This window comes from Penicillium subrubescens (genome assembly GCF_028828155.1).
Source record: "Penicillium subrubescens strain IBT 31985 chromosome Unknown utg000002l_segment0_segment0, whole genome shotgun sequence".
Taxonomy (NCBI): Eukaryota; Fungi; Ascomycota; class Eurotiomycetes; order Eurotiales; family Aspergillaceae; genus Penicillium; species Penicillium subrubescens.
The window spans coordinates 6,085,965-6,100,642 of NW_026643152.1; the positions used below are offsets into that span (position 1 = coordinate 6,085,965).

Below are 14,678 nucleotides of genomic sequence, written 5' to 3' on the forward strand. Positions count from 1 at the left end.
CACGTTCCGATGTAGATCGGCGGAGTCGCGACGCCAATAGCAAGAAAAGTAGGCCGGATCTAGACTACTTTGAGATCAAAGGAATCGGACTATGCCAAGGAAGCACTTGAAATTGATCTTGCTATCGAGCGTTTTCCCGGTTCCTAGACTACGATAGATACCCTCTGTGTTTGTTGATTTCCATTTCTTGACAAATTACAGCATCAATTACTGACTATTAAGATAATTGATGTATCGTGAGGTGAGTCGGGGAGATTATCTCCTGTGGCATCCACACAAGGATCATGCTTAGCTATCTAAAGCCACCAACTGGACTAAGCTTAAAGTCGTTGGGCGCACCCACCCCTGAGTGACCTAGCACAGTTAAAGTTTTTTTTGGTTTTCATTCATTGAATTACAAATTGTCGAGTTTTCAAACGAGAACGAGGGGATTCACCACGTACCCACCGAAGATCTCGGTGGGCAAATACCTAAGACGGACTAGAGGCGCTTTTAGCGCGGACTGAAAAAAGGGACTTGTCGCTTGACAAATACTAATGAAAGAAATTCCGTATATGCATTCATCATAAAAGAAATCATGGCTAGTCATGCAAATTTACCAGAAATCACTCATTCATTCAACTTTCTGTTTCCTTGCGAATTCTTTCACTGCCCGTCGGTGACCGGGTTTCGTCTCGCTCGTCCAGGGGTGTCTCTGCCCCTTCGGTGTCGGTGTAATCCGCGTCGTCATCAGTCTCATCATCTTCCGAACTGTGACCAAGCTGGGCAACGGTATCAGTGGAAAGATACGAGGGAAGCTGCCGGCGCTCGAAGTCTTGTGTGTGTGCGGTTCCAGCCCTGAAGCTGAGACGCCTGAGACTTCCCGAGGGGTGGCCCGAGGGATAGCGGGCGCGCACGCTTGATGTTCTTGGACTTCCGACTCCGGTTTCGACGTCAATGGTGGGCATAACGGGTGATTGGATGTGCTGTTCTTGAAGCTGAACATCATCAGCACGAGAGCCCTCCCTCGACCTCCGGGTAAGATCGAACTTGTACGGGAGTGTAGGCTCGCGCGAAGCATGGAACTTCATCACGTTCGCGCAATGTTCGTTCTCCACACGGAAAACGGACCACACTCCACGGCGGAATACCTCTGACAGTGCGACAAAGAAGCTGAGGAAAGCCGAATGCTGGATGTCGTTGGAGAAGATGGCATAAAAGATCCAATTGAATCGAACAACGACGTCCAAAACGATGGCAGCATAGTAGACCCACGCATAGCGGAAGCCCAATTCGTCCCGCAAAAGGATCCGCTTTGCGTAGGGGTTACCCAGACTCCAATCCATGACCACATCCCAAATGCAGGTGTAAAGAGAATTCAGGAGAGCAAAAGTGAGGAACGGCGCTTCGAATCGCGTGTACCTGTTGATGCGCCACATGCTCAGAGTCATGTAGTAGCCAATACCGCAGAGGTACTTGGCCAAGTTGAACAGATGCGGGAATGCATCCTGTGGAAACGAAAGTTTCTTGTTCTTCTTGTCATTGGCATAACGACGAACGCATTGGCAGGCACGCCAGAATGACGGTAGACAGGTAAATACACCCATTACCCGGGAGTGTGATGAATTGCACTTGACCGGGTCGTGCCAGTACGTGATGTACAAGCAGAAAAAGAGTTCGATGTTCTGCGATTGGTTAGCGAGGTCCCATGTGATGTATATGAAGTACTTACCCCCATAGCGTAGGTGTGGGAGCAATACATATCGCCGAGGAAGAAGTCACGGAACTCGACCGTCTTATACAACCCAGAGCACAACAGGCGCCACTAAGTCTGTCAGTGGCGGAACCAAGATGCCGTCAGAAAGGGCCAAAGACTTACATTCGTGGCAGCCCACCATTTCCGACTCTGATGGTACAACACCGGTGCTGGTAGAAAGATGATGAAAACGGACAGGCCAATAAGCACCACGGGCCAGTATATGTACATCTCATTAACCCATGAGAAATTAAGCCACATAAATAATCCCAGAAGAAAAATAAAAAAACACGACACCTGGACCAATGTTAGAATTAATTTCCTGCGAATATTTCATAACGAAACGTACCTCCAGCAATTGGCGCCACTCCAGAGTGTGCCGGGTATTATATTCAAAAATGAATCTATAGTTGACCTTTGACTTGGTCCAAATCATGCAAGCCAGGCAAAAGAGCAATACATGAAAGGAGATCATAAAGTATCCACCGTACACCTAGCCGAAGGATATGTCAGTCAGGTCTATGCGAGTTGCACAGTAGGTGAAACACGGGAGGGCAAAGACATCGCGAACCTGTAGCAAGTAACTTGTATGTACCTGGAGAGTGAGATCACCGTGTAACAAATGATTTGACGCATGAACCAGTGCCTGGGCGGAAAATAGAATTCCCGCCATGAGAAAAAGACCCGCTCGAAACGTATTGGGAGAGAAATCTCCGGGCTTCTGCGTTGCGCTGCGGAGTTTCGTGGCGGCAATTTTGGTGTTACCAGCCTCGAAATATCGCCCATACCAATCTTCCACCTTTCGCATCATCTCTGCTGTTTCTCCACTCTTGACAAAGTATGATTTGTTGACCCGCTCCGTCATATACTCCAGGGGCTTCTCCGCATTGACAGCCTTGTCATACTTCTTGTTGATTTTTCGAAAGGCCGTTTGGTTCAAGTTGGCGTAGCCTCGCAACAGGTCAATTCCACGATAAAACTCCTGCATGGCAACCTTGAGCTGATGTTTAGCGGTCCGATATCCGGGGTCCTTTGTAGGGGAATCTGTATGATGCATGTGTTCCCTTCGATCGAACATGAATTCGCGATCCCTTGGCCGAATGCCGGGCGTCTCCATCTGGGCCAAAGACTCAGAGTTCTTACCAAATCGGAGTGCCTTTCCCGTGAGCGTTTCTTTCAGTGTATCTTTCAAGTGGGCAGCATTCAACACGGCGAGCCGTTTCGGTCGAGGTGGTGTGTCATGGCCATTTTCCTCGGCAGATTTCTTAGCATCCTTCATTTCTCCCTGGCGATTTCGAGACATAACATGGAGTTGATGATGCAGGATATCGTATCGCTCCTTGGCCTCTTCCTCTTTCTTACGATAGAAATCGTCGATCTTCTTCAGCTCGTCATCCAGCCAAGTGAAAAACTCACTACGGCGTTTCTCGACCTCTCGGCGCGAGTCCGCGGGTGAAGGATCCTCGGCATAGGAAAAAACACGCCGAATGAATTGTGGAGTGCGATTCACCCCAGGCGTGTTGGGAGAAACTCCCAACGCCTCAGGCGGTATTCCCGAATCCTCTAGGGTAGTCTCGCGATGAAGCGGAGAATTGTGACTAGTCGGGACTTTGGTCAAGCTGGATTCTGGCGGAGCAGAGGTGACCCGTCGCGTCAAGATTGGTGATGAGTTCTTGGGTCCTGTTGGGCCTAGATTCTCGCTCGGTTGTACATAGTCCTGGTTCGGGTCGATAGCAGGATCCGGCAGCCTGAGAGACCTGATGTCCGGGCTTTCAGTGTATGGGCGCGGGGAGGCGACAATGCTCCCGTAACTACCTATAGGTCCCGAGAATCGCGACCCAGGTGTTTGCAATGGCTGGCTCTCGGTTGTCTGGATGGGTCGATTCGATGGGTGGTCCTGATCGAATTCATATGCCGAAATATGGGAAGACGCGGATGGGTATCGCATAGGTTGGGATCGAGCTGAGAGTCCTGGTGTTCGATTTGCCGTCCGGAGGGCTCGCGTGATGGCCTTGATCTTCTTCTTGCCAGTCTATACACCCCGCCGTTAGTCGCAACCAAGCGCTGTGTACCAGTAAAGAACGGCACTACCTACCTTATAATCAAAATACATCACCCTCCATTCCGGCACCAGCTCCTTTTCCAGCTCTCTGAGTTGAATTATGGTTAACCACTGGAATGTCTCCTTGGGATGCGTCATGAGACAGAGGAAGGAAGGGGGGCCACTCACTTGGCGAACTTCATCCTGGCCAAGAAACGACTGTCATGGCATACCTAGTGGTGGTTGGAGGGGGGAATGCGGGAGCCGAGTATTCGAATGGGAATAAATATGAAGGTGCAAAGATTGCACAAGAATCCCAAACGAAATTTCGACGCACTGATCGGAAAGAAAAGCGCAAAAGCCTGTACGAAGCAGCGCCGCCCAGATAAGCGTGATTGGCGGTAGCCAAGCTGGTACTAAGCCAAGTTGGACATTCGTAACGCCGTAGTGATGTAGAGGGGAAAAAACTAATTGGGGCGCCGAGGATCGGCGTCAAAAATTAATGAGCACCTGGGATTCGCGCGCGTCTCGAGTACCGCGAGATCTAAGTAGTTGACGCCTCTCTGCAGCTGGATGCCAGTACATTTTCCAGTTGAATCTTGCGACAATCAGAGAGCTGGATGCGAGCACGTGCGACTTCATGATGAGCTCATGCTTCCCGCCGGGTGCCTGAAGATGCCTGATGTGGCCTGAGCGTTCGGGCTTTAACGCGCCAATTGGTCAGCGCAGCATCTGATTGGCCAATTTCCCCGTGCATGGGCCCAGCGGCCCAAATTCCAATGGCGTTCTGGAATTTCACCTTTGATACACTATTCTTTGAAGGATACACTACGGTAGAACCTTGTTTTGTCAACCACTCCCTGCATCACACCTGGTTTTTGTCACACGCCATTTGACATGCTGCCCATTTGACAATAAACTCGTCATTCGATACGAGATGGCTCCTTATAGTCACGAGAGCTGGGCTGCTTCAACCCAATCGTGACGATCTTCGGAGTACATGCGGGTCTGGAATGCAGCCCAGGAATGTGCTTCGGCGGGTTCTCATGGTGATGACTGGATAGGAGAATATCTGTCTTGGCAACCTTACGCCTTATGCAAATGAGATATCACACACCTCCTTGTATCGATTAACTATAATAGGTTATGGATCGGGAAAGAGACTTGTCAATACTGCTCACAGTGCAAGAAGATGTCTATGTGCTTGAGGACGAAGTGAGAACTACAAAGATTTGGATGACATCGACCGTCGACAACATGATGGCAAAACGAAAGTAGGAGGTTTGGGTAATTGGATATCATTTCATTGCTCGACTGTCCTGCCCGGGTACGTATGTGCAAAAGTATACATCGTCGGCGAGGATGTCCTATCAGAATATACATTCGTATCTTCGTCTAATCACCGGGAACCCCCGAGCCACTCAATATGTTCTGTTCGGCTCTTGGGATCCCGTCACCCGCTATCATCCATATCTGACACATTTACCAACGGCCAGGGCGGTCGAAGCGCTCGTGACGCTCATAGCGGTTGGGGTCAAACTCCTCAGCACCGTGGCCCCGGACGTAGTGCTCGTCGTACATGTGCTCAGCGTTCTTCTTGGCGTGCTCATGGGCGCGGAGACGGTCAATCTGGTCCATGCCCTTGGTCTCGGCGAGCTTGTCGACCTCGGCACCAACAAGACCCATGAGGGCCTCCTTGGCGAAGGCATGCTTGACAACCTTGCCTGTGGGCAAACACATGATTAGCTACAACGAGTCTATTGAGGACCAGGTATCAATATGGGGACATACCCTCCTTGCGCTGGTGGTCCTCCCAGGCCTTCATTCCGGCGAAGGAAGCAGCACCGGCGATCAGCTCGTGGCTGACGTGGCTCTCGTGCTTCTGTTCGCCGTACACCTGGCGGTGAGCGTCATCGGATTGTTCTAAGATAGGAGGTCAGTGTTAGTCCGATTCGAAATATACCCGGTAACTCGTAGTGTGATGACGATGATTGGGTGTTCATGATGTATGTAGACTTCTCAGACGCATGGCGCATATGATTGATGTCCGCAAAGGTGTAGATGTGGAAAGATAAGACACGAACTTACCCCAGCCCCAAGCCATTATGAATATAATGTGTAGTAGTTGGAAGATGGTATAGAAAGATAGGAGTTAAAAAGCGTGATAATTGAATAAGAACGAGACAGCTCAGCTCGGAGTGATGAGGGGATTCTTATAGCCGAGACGGCCACGACGGAATACTCCAGAACCACCGAAACAACAGCTGTGTCCTCTTCGATTTGGTGTATTTAGGAGTAGCTCTCTCCATTGTACCCCTCTCGGTCCTGCCTCAGCTCACGCAAGCCCCACTGAATCGGCGGATGCAGTGGCTGAGGCAGGGTACTATCTTAGGATAGTCGTAGGTAGATGGAGTCGTGGCCCCTCCAAAACACCACTCGACCACGGATCCTTACGACCACTAATTGAGTGATTTGACCCCTCATGAGAGAGTGGAGAAATCAGATCGCACCGCCTTCTCACTTCTCAGCCCCTGAGTGATCTTGGGTGTTAAGAGAGGGGCATTAGGGGAGAGCTGATCCAGTGAGATCATTGCCGGGTTTGTGTTGAGCGATCCCGAGCACCAATATTATGCATTATTGTAAGGATCGGAAAATGGGATGGGGGCCAGTGAGGCTAGGCAATTGCAATAGTACGTACTCAGTCGTACCGTAGATTGATGCTGTTCATAGGTGTTGTGGGCATATGTTCTACAAGCGCTCTACACCGTGATATACTTCGACCACAGCCCTTGACAAACACGACCCTAGCCTTCTCGCCAAGATCCATGCGGAACTCCAAGGGTACTCTACTACAGACAATAATAACACCTGGCTTGTTACTGAGATTTCACGGCCCAAAGCGATTCGGCCCAAAAGTGTTGCGACTACGCGTCCCACCAAATCCAATGAAGCGCCGATCAACCAGACCCAGCGGGATCCATTCAGCCCTACTTCGCCGGCCGGTCAACAAATGAAACAACCACAACCTGGTGGATCTTTGCAAAGCTTTACTGCTTCTGACTTAGTTGTACAATAATACATAATTATTGAAATCCGCGCTCCTCCGGAACACACGGTATGTACATCTTGGCTCCGTCCACATTATTTATGGAGCGGCGCATGAAGCCGGCGTTGCCGGGCCAAGCTTCTGTTGTCCCGAGGCTTGTTCGCGCCTTACGAGGCTAGGAGGTCTCGCCTCGTTCTTGGCATTAGGCACGGGAGACTCGGAGAGAGTGGCGGTGAATAGGCCAGCTCAATTCATGTACCAGCGAGAACTTTAGGCATATACATTCTGGATTGCCTCGGGCTCACCAAATGAAGAACGGCTGACTGGCCTGGTCTATGATTATGCGCGGTGGACAGGGCTGACGGTTGGTCTTGGCATTACGTACATGTACCGCCCCATGTGGCGCACATACTAGCCACAGTGCGTCTCAGGACTCGGGACTCAAGAGTTTTCTCTCTGCGTCATTATCGTTTGTATGGAAGGAGGTTAAAAATAGCACGTGGGTTGAAACCAAGGGGTCTACGTTCGTTTAACAAGATTCATTCAGTCGAAATCAGCATCATTGGAAGGCATGATCTACTCGCCTAGTCCAAGAGGAACTCTAAGCGTCCTCGTCCGGAAGATTAGGTAAAAGACAACCTCCCTATTTATATGTACTGAGCTACTCTGCTTGAAGCTGATAGATGGTTTCATCAAGGAGGCCGAAAACCTCCCATGATGCCACGAAACTCCTCTTGTGAAGGATGTGTCACCTCACGATTTCATGGAAGTAAGAGAACGAGTGTAGATCAGCAGGCATACAAGGAAGCGACGTATCAGTTTATGTTAATAATTGTGTCCTGTAAAGTCAAGGGCACGGTCAGTATTGCTCTAACATGTCATATGGGATGTTGTTGGTTGAATTGACCAATTTGGTTAATTAGGATGAAATGAAACGTGTATTGCAGCTCAGTTAACTATGAAGAGCAGGCATTAAGCTTTCACAACAGGTACTAGGTGTGAATAAGGAAGAACGTAGCAATAATCAAGACAGAGATGTGAAAATCTATATAGTGCCTTACAGACCAGGCAACTATACGGCTTAGGAATCAGAACGAAAATTAGAATCACTAAGAACATTACATGTGAGCAGAGCTTGAGCTATAATTGCATTCTGGCTGTCAAAATAGGAGACTCCAATATATCTTTCATTTGATCGTGATCCAAAACTCCAGATCTTGTAAAAGGGTCAAAATTGTATATATTTGCCATAAGTACCCAGTCTCAAGGCATAGAGGAGTCTCTCTAATTGAATAATCAATCTCTGCCAATTAATCACACCTGCCATGACGGATCAATGTACTCAACAGTCTGTAAATGACCAATAAGGCGTCCCCATAACCTAAACAGCTTTAGGGGAAGATGTTCCTGTGTTTCGATATAACAGACGTAAGTAAGTGACAGCGCCCACGGCACTGCTGGCACAGGAAGCGAAGAGAGAGAGAGAGGGAGACTGAGTCAAATTGGTCTATCTAGAGCATGAAGACGAAGACTACTAGGAAAAAGGAAGAAGAAGAAGCAGAAGGGAACAGAACAGGGTCTATAAGGCCCTGAAGCACAAAGGAAAGGAACAAGGCCTGGTCCTGACAGGAAAACCCCGGCCTGCTTCATGCAGGGCCAAAGAAGACGACAAACCCTGCAAACCCTCGAGGTCAAAGGGATCGAGTCATCAGTAAGACAGTCTAGTAAACCACAGAGTCTATTTCGAGAACTGATTGTATCCTGAACACCATATAGGTAGGATTCTATTACTTTATTGAAATTTTCCAAGTCCTCTGCTAAGTGTGTACCGCTCCATCCAAGCCAGATCCTAGTGGCCTGTAGAGAAATATATTTCGGGTCAAAACTACTACAAAATATACCTAACCTAAATGGATACTATGAAATTTTGCTGTGATTTTTAGGACTTATCTTCACCGACCGGGGCAAAGGTCAGGCAGAAGTCGTTCTCCTCAATCTTTGTCTTCGTTTCGCTAGCTTCTGCTTTGGTGGTCCGCTTAGACTTTGCGTTAGTTTACGGTACAGTCGCAGTGTTATGGAGCCATAGAGTGAGCTTAGTGAATAGGGCTAGGTGTAGGCGATAAATAAAGGGAAAATTGAAGGGAAGAAAGTCAAACGGAGAGGGATGGCGAAGTGAAATGATAGGGGGTAATATGGTAGGTGTGAAGAAAGGAAAGGACTAAGAAGGGGAGAAATATAGAAGAATATGTGTAGCGTCGTGAGCGACTTTGGGAATGAGACGAAAGTGAGAGATATTCAAGTAAGGAAAACTAGATTCCTTCAAGGAAAGGCTAGATGTATTATTAGTATTGATACAAGTGTAAGAGAAAGGTTTGACCCTTAATTTGAAATTACCAAAGACGCTACAGTAGTGCAGCGTTAGACTTAGCGATAGGGAACTAGGCCTACGGTTGTCCGAACTCTTGCATTGTCTCGTCGTAGCCGATGAGGTCCCCGAGACTCTCTTTAGTGTCCTCTCTCCAAAAGTATGAAATTAGATTCCATCGATATTAAGGTTAAGTCGCTCAGTGGGATTTGATAGGCTGTGTCGACAACATACCTACTAGACGTGGATCATGTCCAAATTCGTACCTAGAGTTCTCCACAGTGGTTTTATATACGCTGATGGCTGTTCTTCAAATATTTTGACATGGTTGGAATCGCATTCATGGATCTTTCATCAAGTGGTTTGTATTCTCAAAATGCAATTCTCCCCGCGTACGAGCGGTAAACTCGCAAGAACATCGGTGACGCGATTTAACTGCTCGGTCAAAAGCCGGTCCAGCATAGGAAAAGCTAATAATACGATATCGCGAAGAATATCCAAAGTCTAAAGCCTGACGCCTGTCAATCTTTCTAGCCGAGTTTTATGCTTTCTGGGGCCCCGCGCGGCCCAAGACCTTGGCTGTGTGCGTGTACATCCCCACAGGGTGCGCCGCTTTGATTTCCTCTAGTTCAATAACACTCGAAGTTAACACGTGAAAAGGAGATTGCTAGAAACACAAAGACCTAATTTGCTCCAATGAAGAAAAGGCAATTGTGACCAGCCAATCTTCGTGTTACCTTGCAAGACCGAGACTAGCCTGGAATGGGTGATCCTTCCGGCCCTAAACCGCCACATCCGGGAGTAGGGCCTTGGGCTTGGACTCCACGATTTCACAATGAGGGGTAGGGATCTCAATCGTAGGTGAGATAGCTATGGCTGGTCTAGGGACAGTGAAGGCAAAACTTTCGTGCCGAGAAAAGGGTCTGTGAGTATCTAGCTACTGCAAATAATTCTGCAAGGTCACGGATGCTATCTGAACTATACAAAGCCATTTTACCATTTCTAAAACAGCCTGAAAGACTTGTTTCACTTCGGCTAATATCGATGGCAACCTACAGGGTTCATGCAAGGCTAGAGGGCTTGAATACTAAACCGAGAATAGGTCAGGATCAAGCCGCAGAGGGCGGCACTTCAACTAACATTAAAAGCCAAAATAGCATCGGACAACCGAAGACCATGCTTTCGGGGCCTCATGTTTGCCAATAAAACAATAGCCAAAACAGTTCAGGAACCGTGGGCAACGGGAAAAAGACGGATATTCTGCGGGGCCGACCGATACAAACCAAGCCATCTGGCGCAGTTTCAGACCGGGCAACATGCCACCGGTATGCCCTAGTTTGATGGCATGGGGATGAAAAGATGATGGTCCGGCCCGATCAGGACGATTAAGGGTCGTGTGGGGTTTAGGGTGCCAGGCACCAGCCAGTCCTTGCATCGGCCGGGGTTCTTAGCTTCGGAATGAATAGCCAGTCACAAGATCAGAATCCTTTTTAACTATTTGTGAAGAAGTGCTCGGAGGTTGTCGAATACGACGAGAAGCCCTTTCCCCGCAGCATCTGACCTATCGGCAATGACCGAAATCTGCAACCCCCGGTCTTTACGGTTTCGATTGGAGAGCGCTGGAGGGACATGGAAGTTCTGGAATATTCATCACATCACCAGAGCCCTAGCAAGTATTCGGTAAGACTTGGGTGAAGTCCGTAGGAGGTCCGTTACCGAAATTGTCAATGAGAGACCATCCTTGGAATTGCAATATCCTCAAGACTATATAAAGAGGTGATCTACTCGCCCTTGTTGTCATTTTGATACCAGTATCATCTCACATCTTCAACCTCTTTTGGCGAGTACTTGCTCTCGTCGAGTCTGTTCAATAGCCATGTCTCGTCTTCTCTACGCTCTTGGTGCGTTGGCTCTGGGCCAAAGTGCCCTGGCAGCTCCCCAACTGTCTCCTCGTGCTACTGCCAGCTTAGATGCCTGGCTAGCCACCGAGACTACTGTCTCCCTGAACGGAATCCTCAACAATATCGGTGCCAGCGGTGCTTATGCCAAAAGTGCCAAAAATGGTGTCGTGATTGCTAGTCCTAGCACGAGCAGCCCAAATTGTAAGTCTTACATTGCCTCTTCCCTATCTTTTTTATTAGTTACTAACGGACTCAGATTACTATACGTGGTCCCGAGACTCTGCGCTCACTTTGAAGGTTTTGATTGATCTCTTCCGTAATGGAAATCTGGGCTTGCAGACCGTCATTGAGGAATACATCAATGCGCAGGCCACTCTCCAGACCGTATCCAACCCATCTGGAAGTCTCTCGAACGGTGCCGGTCTCGGTGAGCCCAAGTTCAACGTGGACTTGAGCGCATTCACTGACGGCTGGGGCCGTCCTCAACGTGATGGTCCTGCTTTGCGTGCTATCGCACTTATTGAGTTCGGTAACTGGCTGATCGTATGTTTCACTCCTAGAGAATTGATAATGTTTACTGACTCCAGTAGGACAATGGATACTCCAGCTATGCTATCAACAACGTTTGGCCGATTGTCCGCAACGATCTGTCTTACGTTGCTCAGTACTGGAGCCAGACTGGCTATGGTAAGCCGCTGAATTGTAGTGCCATTCTTGTCGATGCCTTACTTATTCTTCTCTAGATCTCTGGGAGGAGGTCAACAGCATGTCCTTCTTCACCGTCGCCAGTCAGCACCGTTCCCTCGTTGAAGGAAGCGCCTTTGCCGCGCGAGTTGGCGCTTCCTGCTCCTGGTGTGACTCCCAGGCTCCCCAGATTCTCTGCTATATGCAAACCTTCTGGACTGGATCCTATATCAATGCCAACACTGGCGGTGGTCGGTCTGGCAAGGATGCGAATACCGTTCTGGCCAGCATCCACACCTTTGACCCCGAGGCAACCTGTGACGATGTCACCTTCCAGCCTTGCTCTCCTCGCGCCCTTGCAAACCACAAGGTTTACACTGACTCGTTCCGTTCTGTCTATTCTATCAACTCTGGCATTGCTCAGGGTGTTGCCGTCGCCGTAGGCCGCTACCCTGAGGACTCGTACTACAATGGTAACCCATGGTTCCTGTCTAACCTGGCCGCCGCTGAGCAACTGTACGATGCGATCTACCAGTGGAACAAGATTGGTTCCATCACTATCACCAGCACTTCTCTGGCCTTCTTCAAGGACGTCTACAGCTCCGCCGCTGTTGGCACCTACGCCTCGGGTAGCTCCACCTTCACGGCCCTCATCAGCGCTGTGAAGACCTATGCCGATGGATACGTCAGCATCGTGCAGGCTCACGCCATGACCAACGGTTCCCTTTCTGAGCAATACGACAAGAGCAGCGGTTCTTCCCTCTCTGCCCGTGACCTTACCTGGTCTTACGCCGCCCTTCTCACTGCAAACATGCGCCGCAACAACGTCGTGCCTCCTTCTTGGGGCGCCAAATCCGCCAACACAGTCCCCTCTTCCTGCTCCATGGGCTCTGCTGCCGGCACGTACGCTACACCCACCGCGACTTCATGGCCTAGCACTTTGACCAGCGGTACTCCTGGATCTACTACCACCGCTACGGCTACTTCCACCACCTCCACCACCAGTGCATGCACAACCCCTACCTCCGTTGCTGTGACTTTCGATGAGATTGCTACCACTACATACGGTGAGAATGTTTACATCGTCGGTTCTATCTCGCAACTGGGTAGCTGGAACACTGCCAATGCTATCGCCCTGAGCGCTAGTCAGTACACTTCCAGCAACCCCTTGTGGTTCGTGACCATCAACCTCCCTGCCGGAACTACGTTCCAATACAAGTATATTCGCAAGGAGTCGAACGGCTCGATTGTCTGGGAGAGTGACCCCAATCGCTCTTACACCGTGCCTGCAACATGTGGCACCACCACCACTACTGAGAATGATACCTGGCGGTAGATGGAACCCTTAATAGATCACAATTATTGTGATCACCTCAAATGTGGAAATATGAGGCAGGATATCCTGCATGTGACGATCAGATGGAGGAATATAAACGAGAGCGCAGAATATGATATTAAATAGCCTTGGTTTTTGATTTAGAGAGCTTCAATGATTATTTCTGTAACCCGTTGACCATACCTCTTGCAATATTCTTAGTACAGTGCATTCTTTTCCCTTGCTCTAGGCACCGAGTCGAGTTCTCCTCACTTTCTGTGATTGAAGCGACATTTTGGGAGAAACTCTGATTGACTATATCTGCATCGGAAATCTACGGAAAAGGCATATAATCTTCAGCTGATTATCGATTCATTCACACGAACGTATAGTTCGGCAAAACCTTACCGGCAACATTATGAGACCAAAATTCTATATGCATCGTTTAAACAACACAACAAAATCCTCACTTTGCCTCAGTCAATATCTCTTAAATATAGATCTCGGTAATAAGTTATCCTCATGCAACTAATACCATTGGCCGGATCCTCACGACGCCTGAATTGCAAGATGTTGTGACCGCAACACCCTGATACCCAGCCACACCAGATTATCGCAAAGATAACAGCAGCCACGGACCGCCACAACCTTAACCGGCCCCTCCACGCGCAGGCTTTGAAGCTACAGGCACAGCTCCAAACAAGCTAAATTAGCTGCGGATGACGAAAAGAAGAGTTTAGTTCTTCTCAGAAATACCCACCATGCCGACTAAAACACCTACCCAGTCCGACTTCCCCCCCAAATCTCACAGTCACCATCACACTCCCACCTTCAACTCCGGCCTCCGCACCAACCCCGAACATCCTCCTCCTACTCCATGGCATTGGCGATTCAGCAGCAGGCTTCACCTCCTTTGGCCGCGCCATAAATCTCCCCGAAACAACCGTACTCGCCGTCCAAGCTCCAGCCCCGCTCCCCTTCGACCTGGGCGGCTTCCACTGGGGCGATGATGTTTCCTTCGATAGCCGAACCGGCACGCTAGACATGGACGCAGGATTTACGCGAAGCACATCTCTCCTCGCAAATGAAGTTATCCGGCAGACACTCGTGCAAAAATGTGGCTACCAACTACGCGAGATCATGATACTGGGCTTTGGTCAAGGTGGGATGGCAGGTCTCGCCGCGGCGCGCGAGCTAGGCAGTACAGGCACAGATGGTAAAGCAAGCGGAGCCCTTTCGGGTGTGATTTCTATCGGCGCGCCGTATGCATTGTCAGGCGCGCGGTCTGGCGCGAAGAATCGCTCGCCGGTGCTGTTGGTTGCTGGGCGGGATTCGGAGGTTGTGTCGGATGGGGCGGTGCGGAGGACGAAGGAGGTGTTTGAGTTTGTGGAGGTTAGCCGGTATGCAAGGAGGGGTGATGGGATGCCTTCGAATCGGGATGAGATGCTTCCTGTGATGCAGTTCTTTGCGAGGAGCTTGCGTAGTCAACAGGGTGTGCCAAAGGGGAGTGTTGAGATTGGCTGAAACTTCCTCAATACTCCCTCCACGATGTATGAATATCATGAACTATAGAATGAAAGAAAATGGCAGA

General features: G+C 49.4%; 4 protein-coding genes across 4 annotated transcripts; 2 read left to right on the forward strand and 2 right to left on the reverse strand.

Moving 5' to 3' along the window:
* Positions 1–547: 547 nt before the first annotated feature.
* On the reverse strand, positions 548–4,103 carry N7473_003529 (SPX and EXS domain-containing protein). Its single transcript, XM_057149469.1, has 7 exons — positions 3,966–4,103; positions 3,831–3,885; positions 2,307–3,767; positions 2,085–2,228; positions 1,859–2,032; positions 1,712–1,804; positions 548–1,664 (listed from the first exon to the last, which is right to left on the reverse strand). The coding sequence occupies exons 1-7, from the start codon at positions 3,977–3,979 to the stop codon at positions 618–620; spliced, it is 2,988 nt and encodes a 995-aa protein (XP_057013123.1). The 5' UTR covers positions 3,980–4,103; the 3' UTR covers positions 548–617.
* Positions 4,104–5,258: 1,155 nt separating this feature from the next.
* On the reverse strand, positions 5,259–5,880 carry N7473_003530 (DUF3759 domain-containing protein; the record flags this gene model as incomplete). The annotated part of the gene is made up of 3 exons (XM_057149470.1): positions 5,259–5,500; positions 5,568–5,699; positions 5,865–5,880. 3 exons carry the CDS (start codon positions 5,878–5,880, stop codon positions 5,259–5,261), a joined length of 390 nt encoding a protein of 129 aa, XP_057013124.1.
* A 5,183-nt stretch (positions 5,881–11,063) lies between these two features.
* Positions 11,064–13,108, forward strand: N7473_003531 (uncharacterized protein; the record flags this gene model as incomplete). The annotated part of the gene is made up of 4 exons (XM_057149471.1): positions 11,064–11,289; positions 11,345–11,631; positions 11,679–11,775; positions 11,832–13,108. 4 exons carry the CDS (start codon positions 11,064–11,066, stop codon positions 13,106–13,108), a joined length of 1,887 nt encoding a protein of 628 aa, XP_057013125.1.
* A 549-nt stretch (positions 13,109–13,657) lies between these two features.
* Positions 13,658–14,611, forward strand: N7473_003532 (alpha/beta hydrolase; the record flags this gene model as incomplete). Its single annotated transcript, XM_057149472.1, has 2 exons — positions 13,658–13,662; positions 13,873–14,611. The coding sequence occupies 2 exons, from the start codon at positions 13,658–13,660 to the stop codon at positions 14,609–14,611; spliced, it is 744 nt and encodes a 247-aa protein (XP_057013126.1).
* Positions 14,612–14,678: the final 67 nt, after the last annotated feature.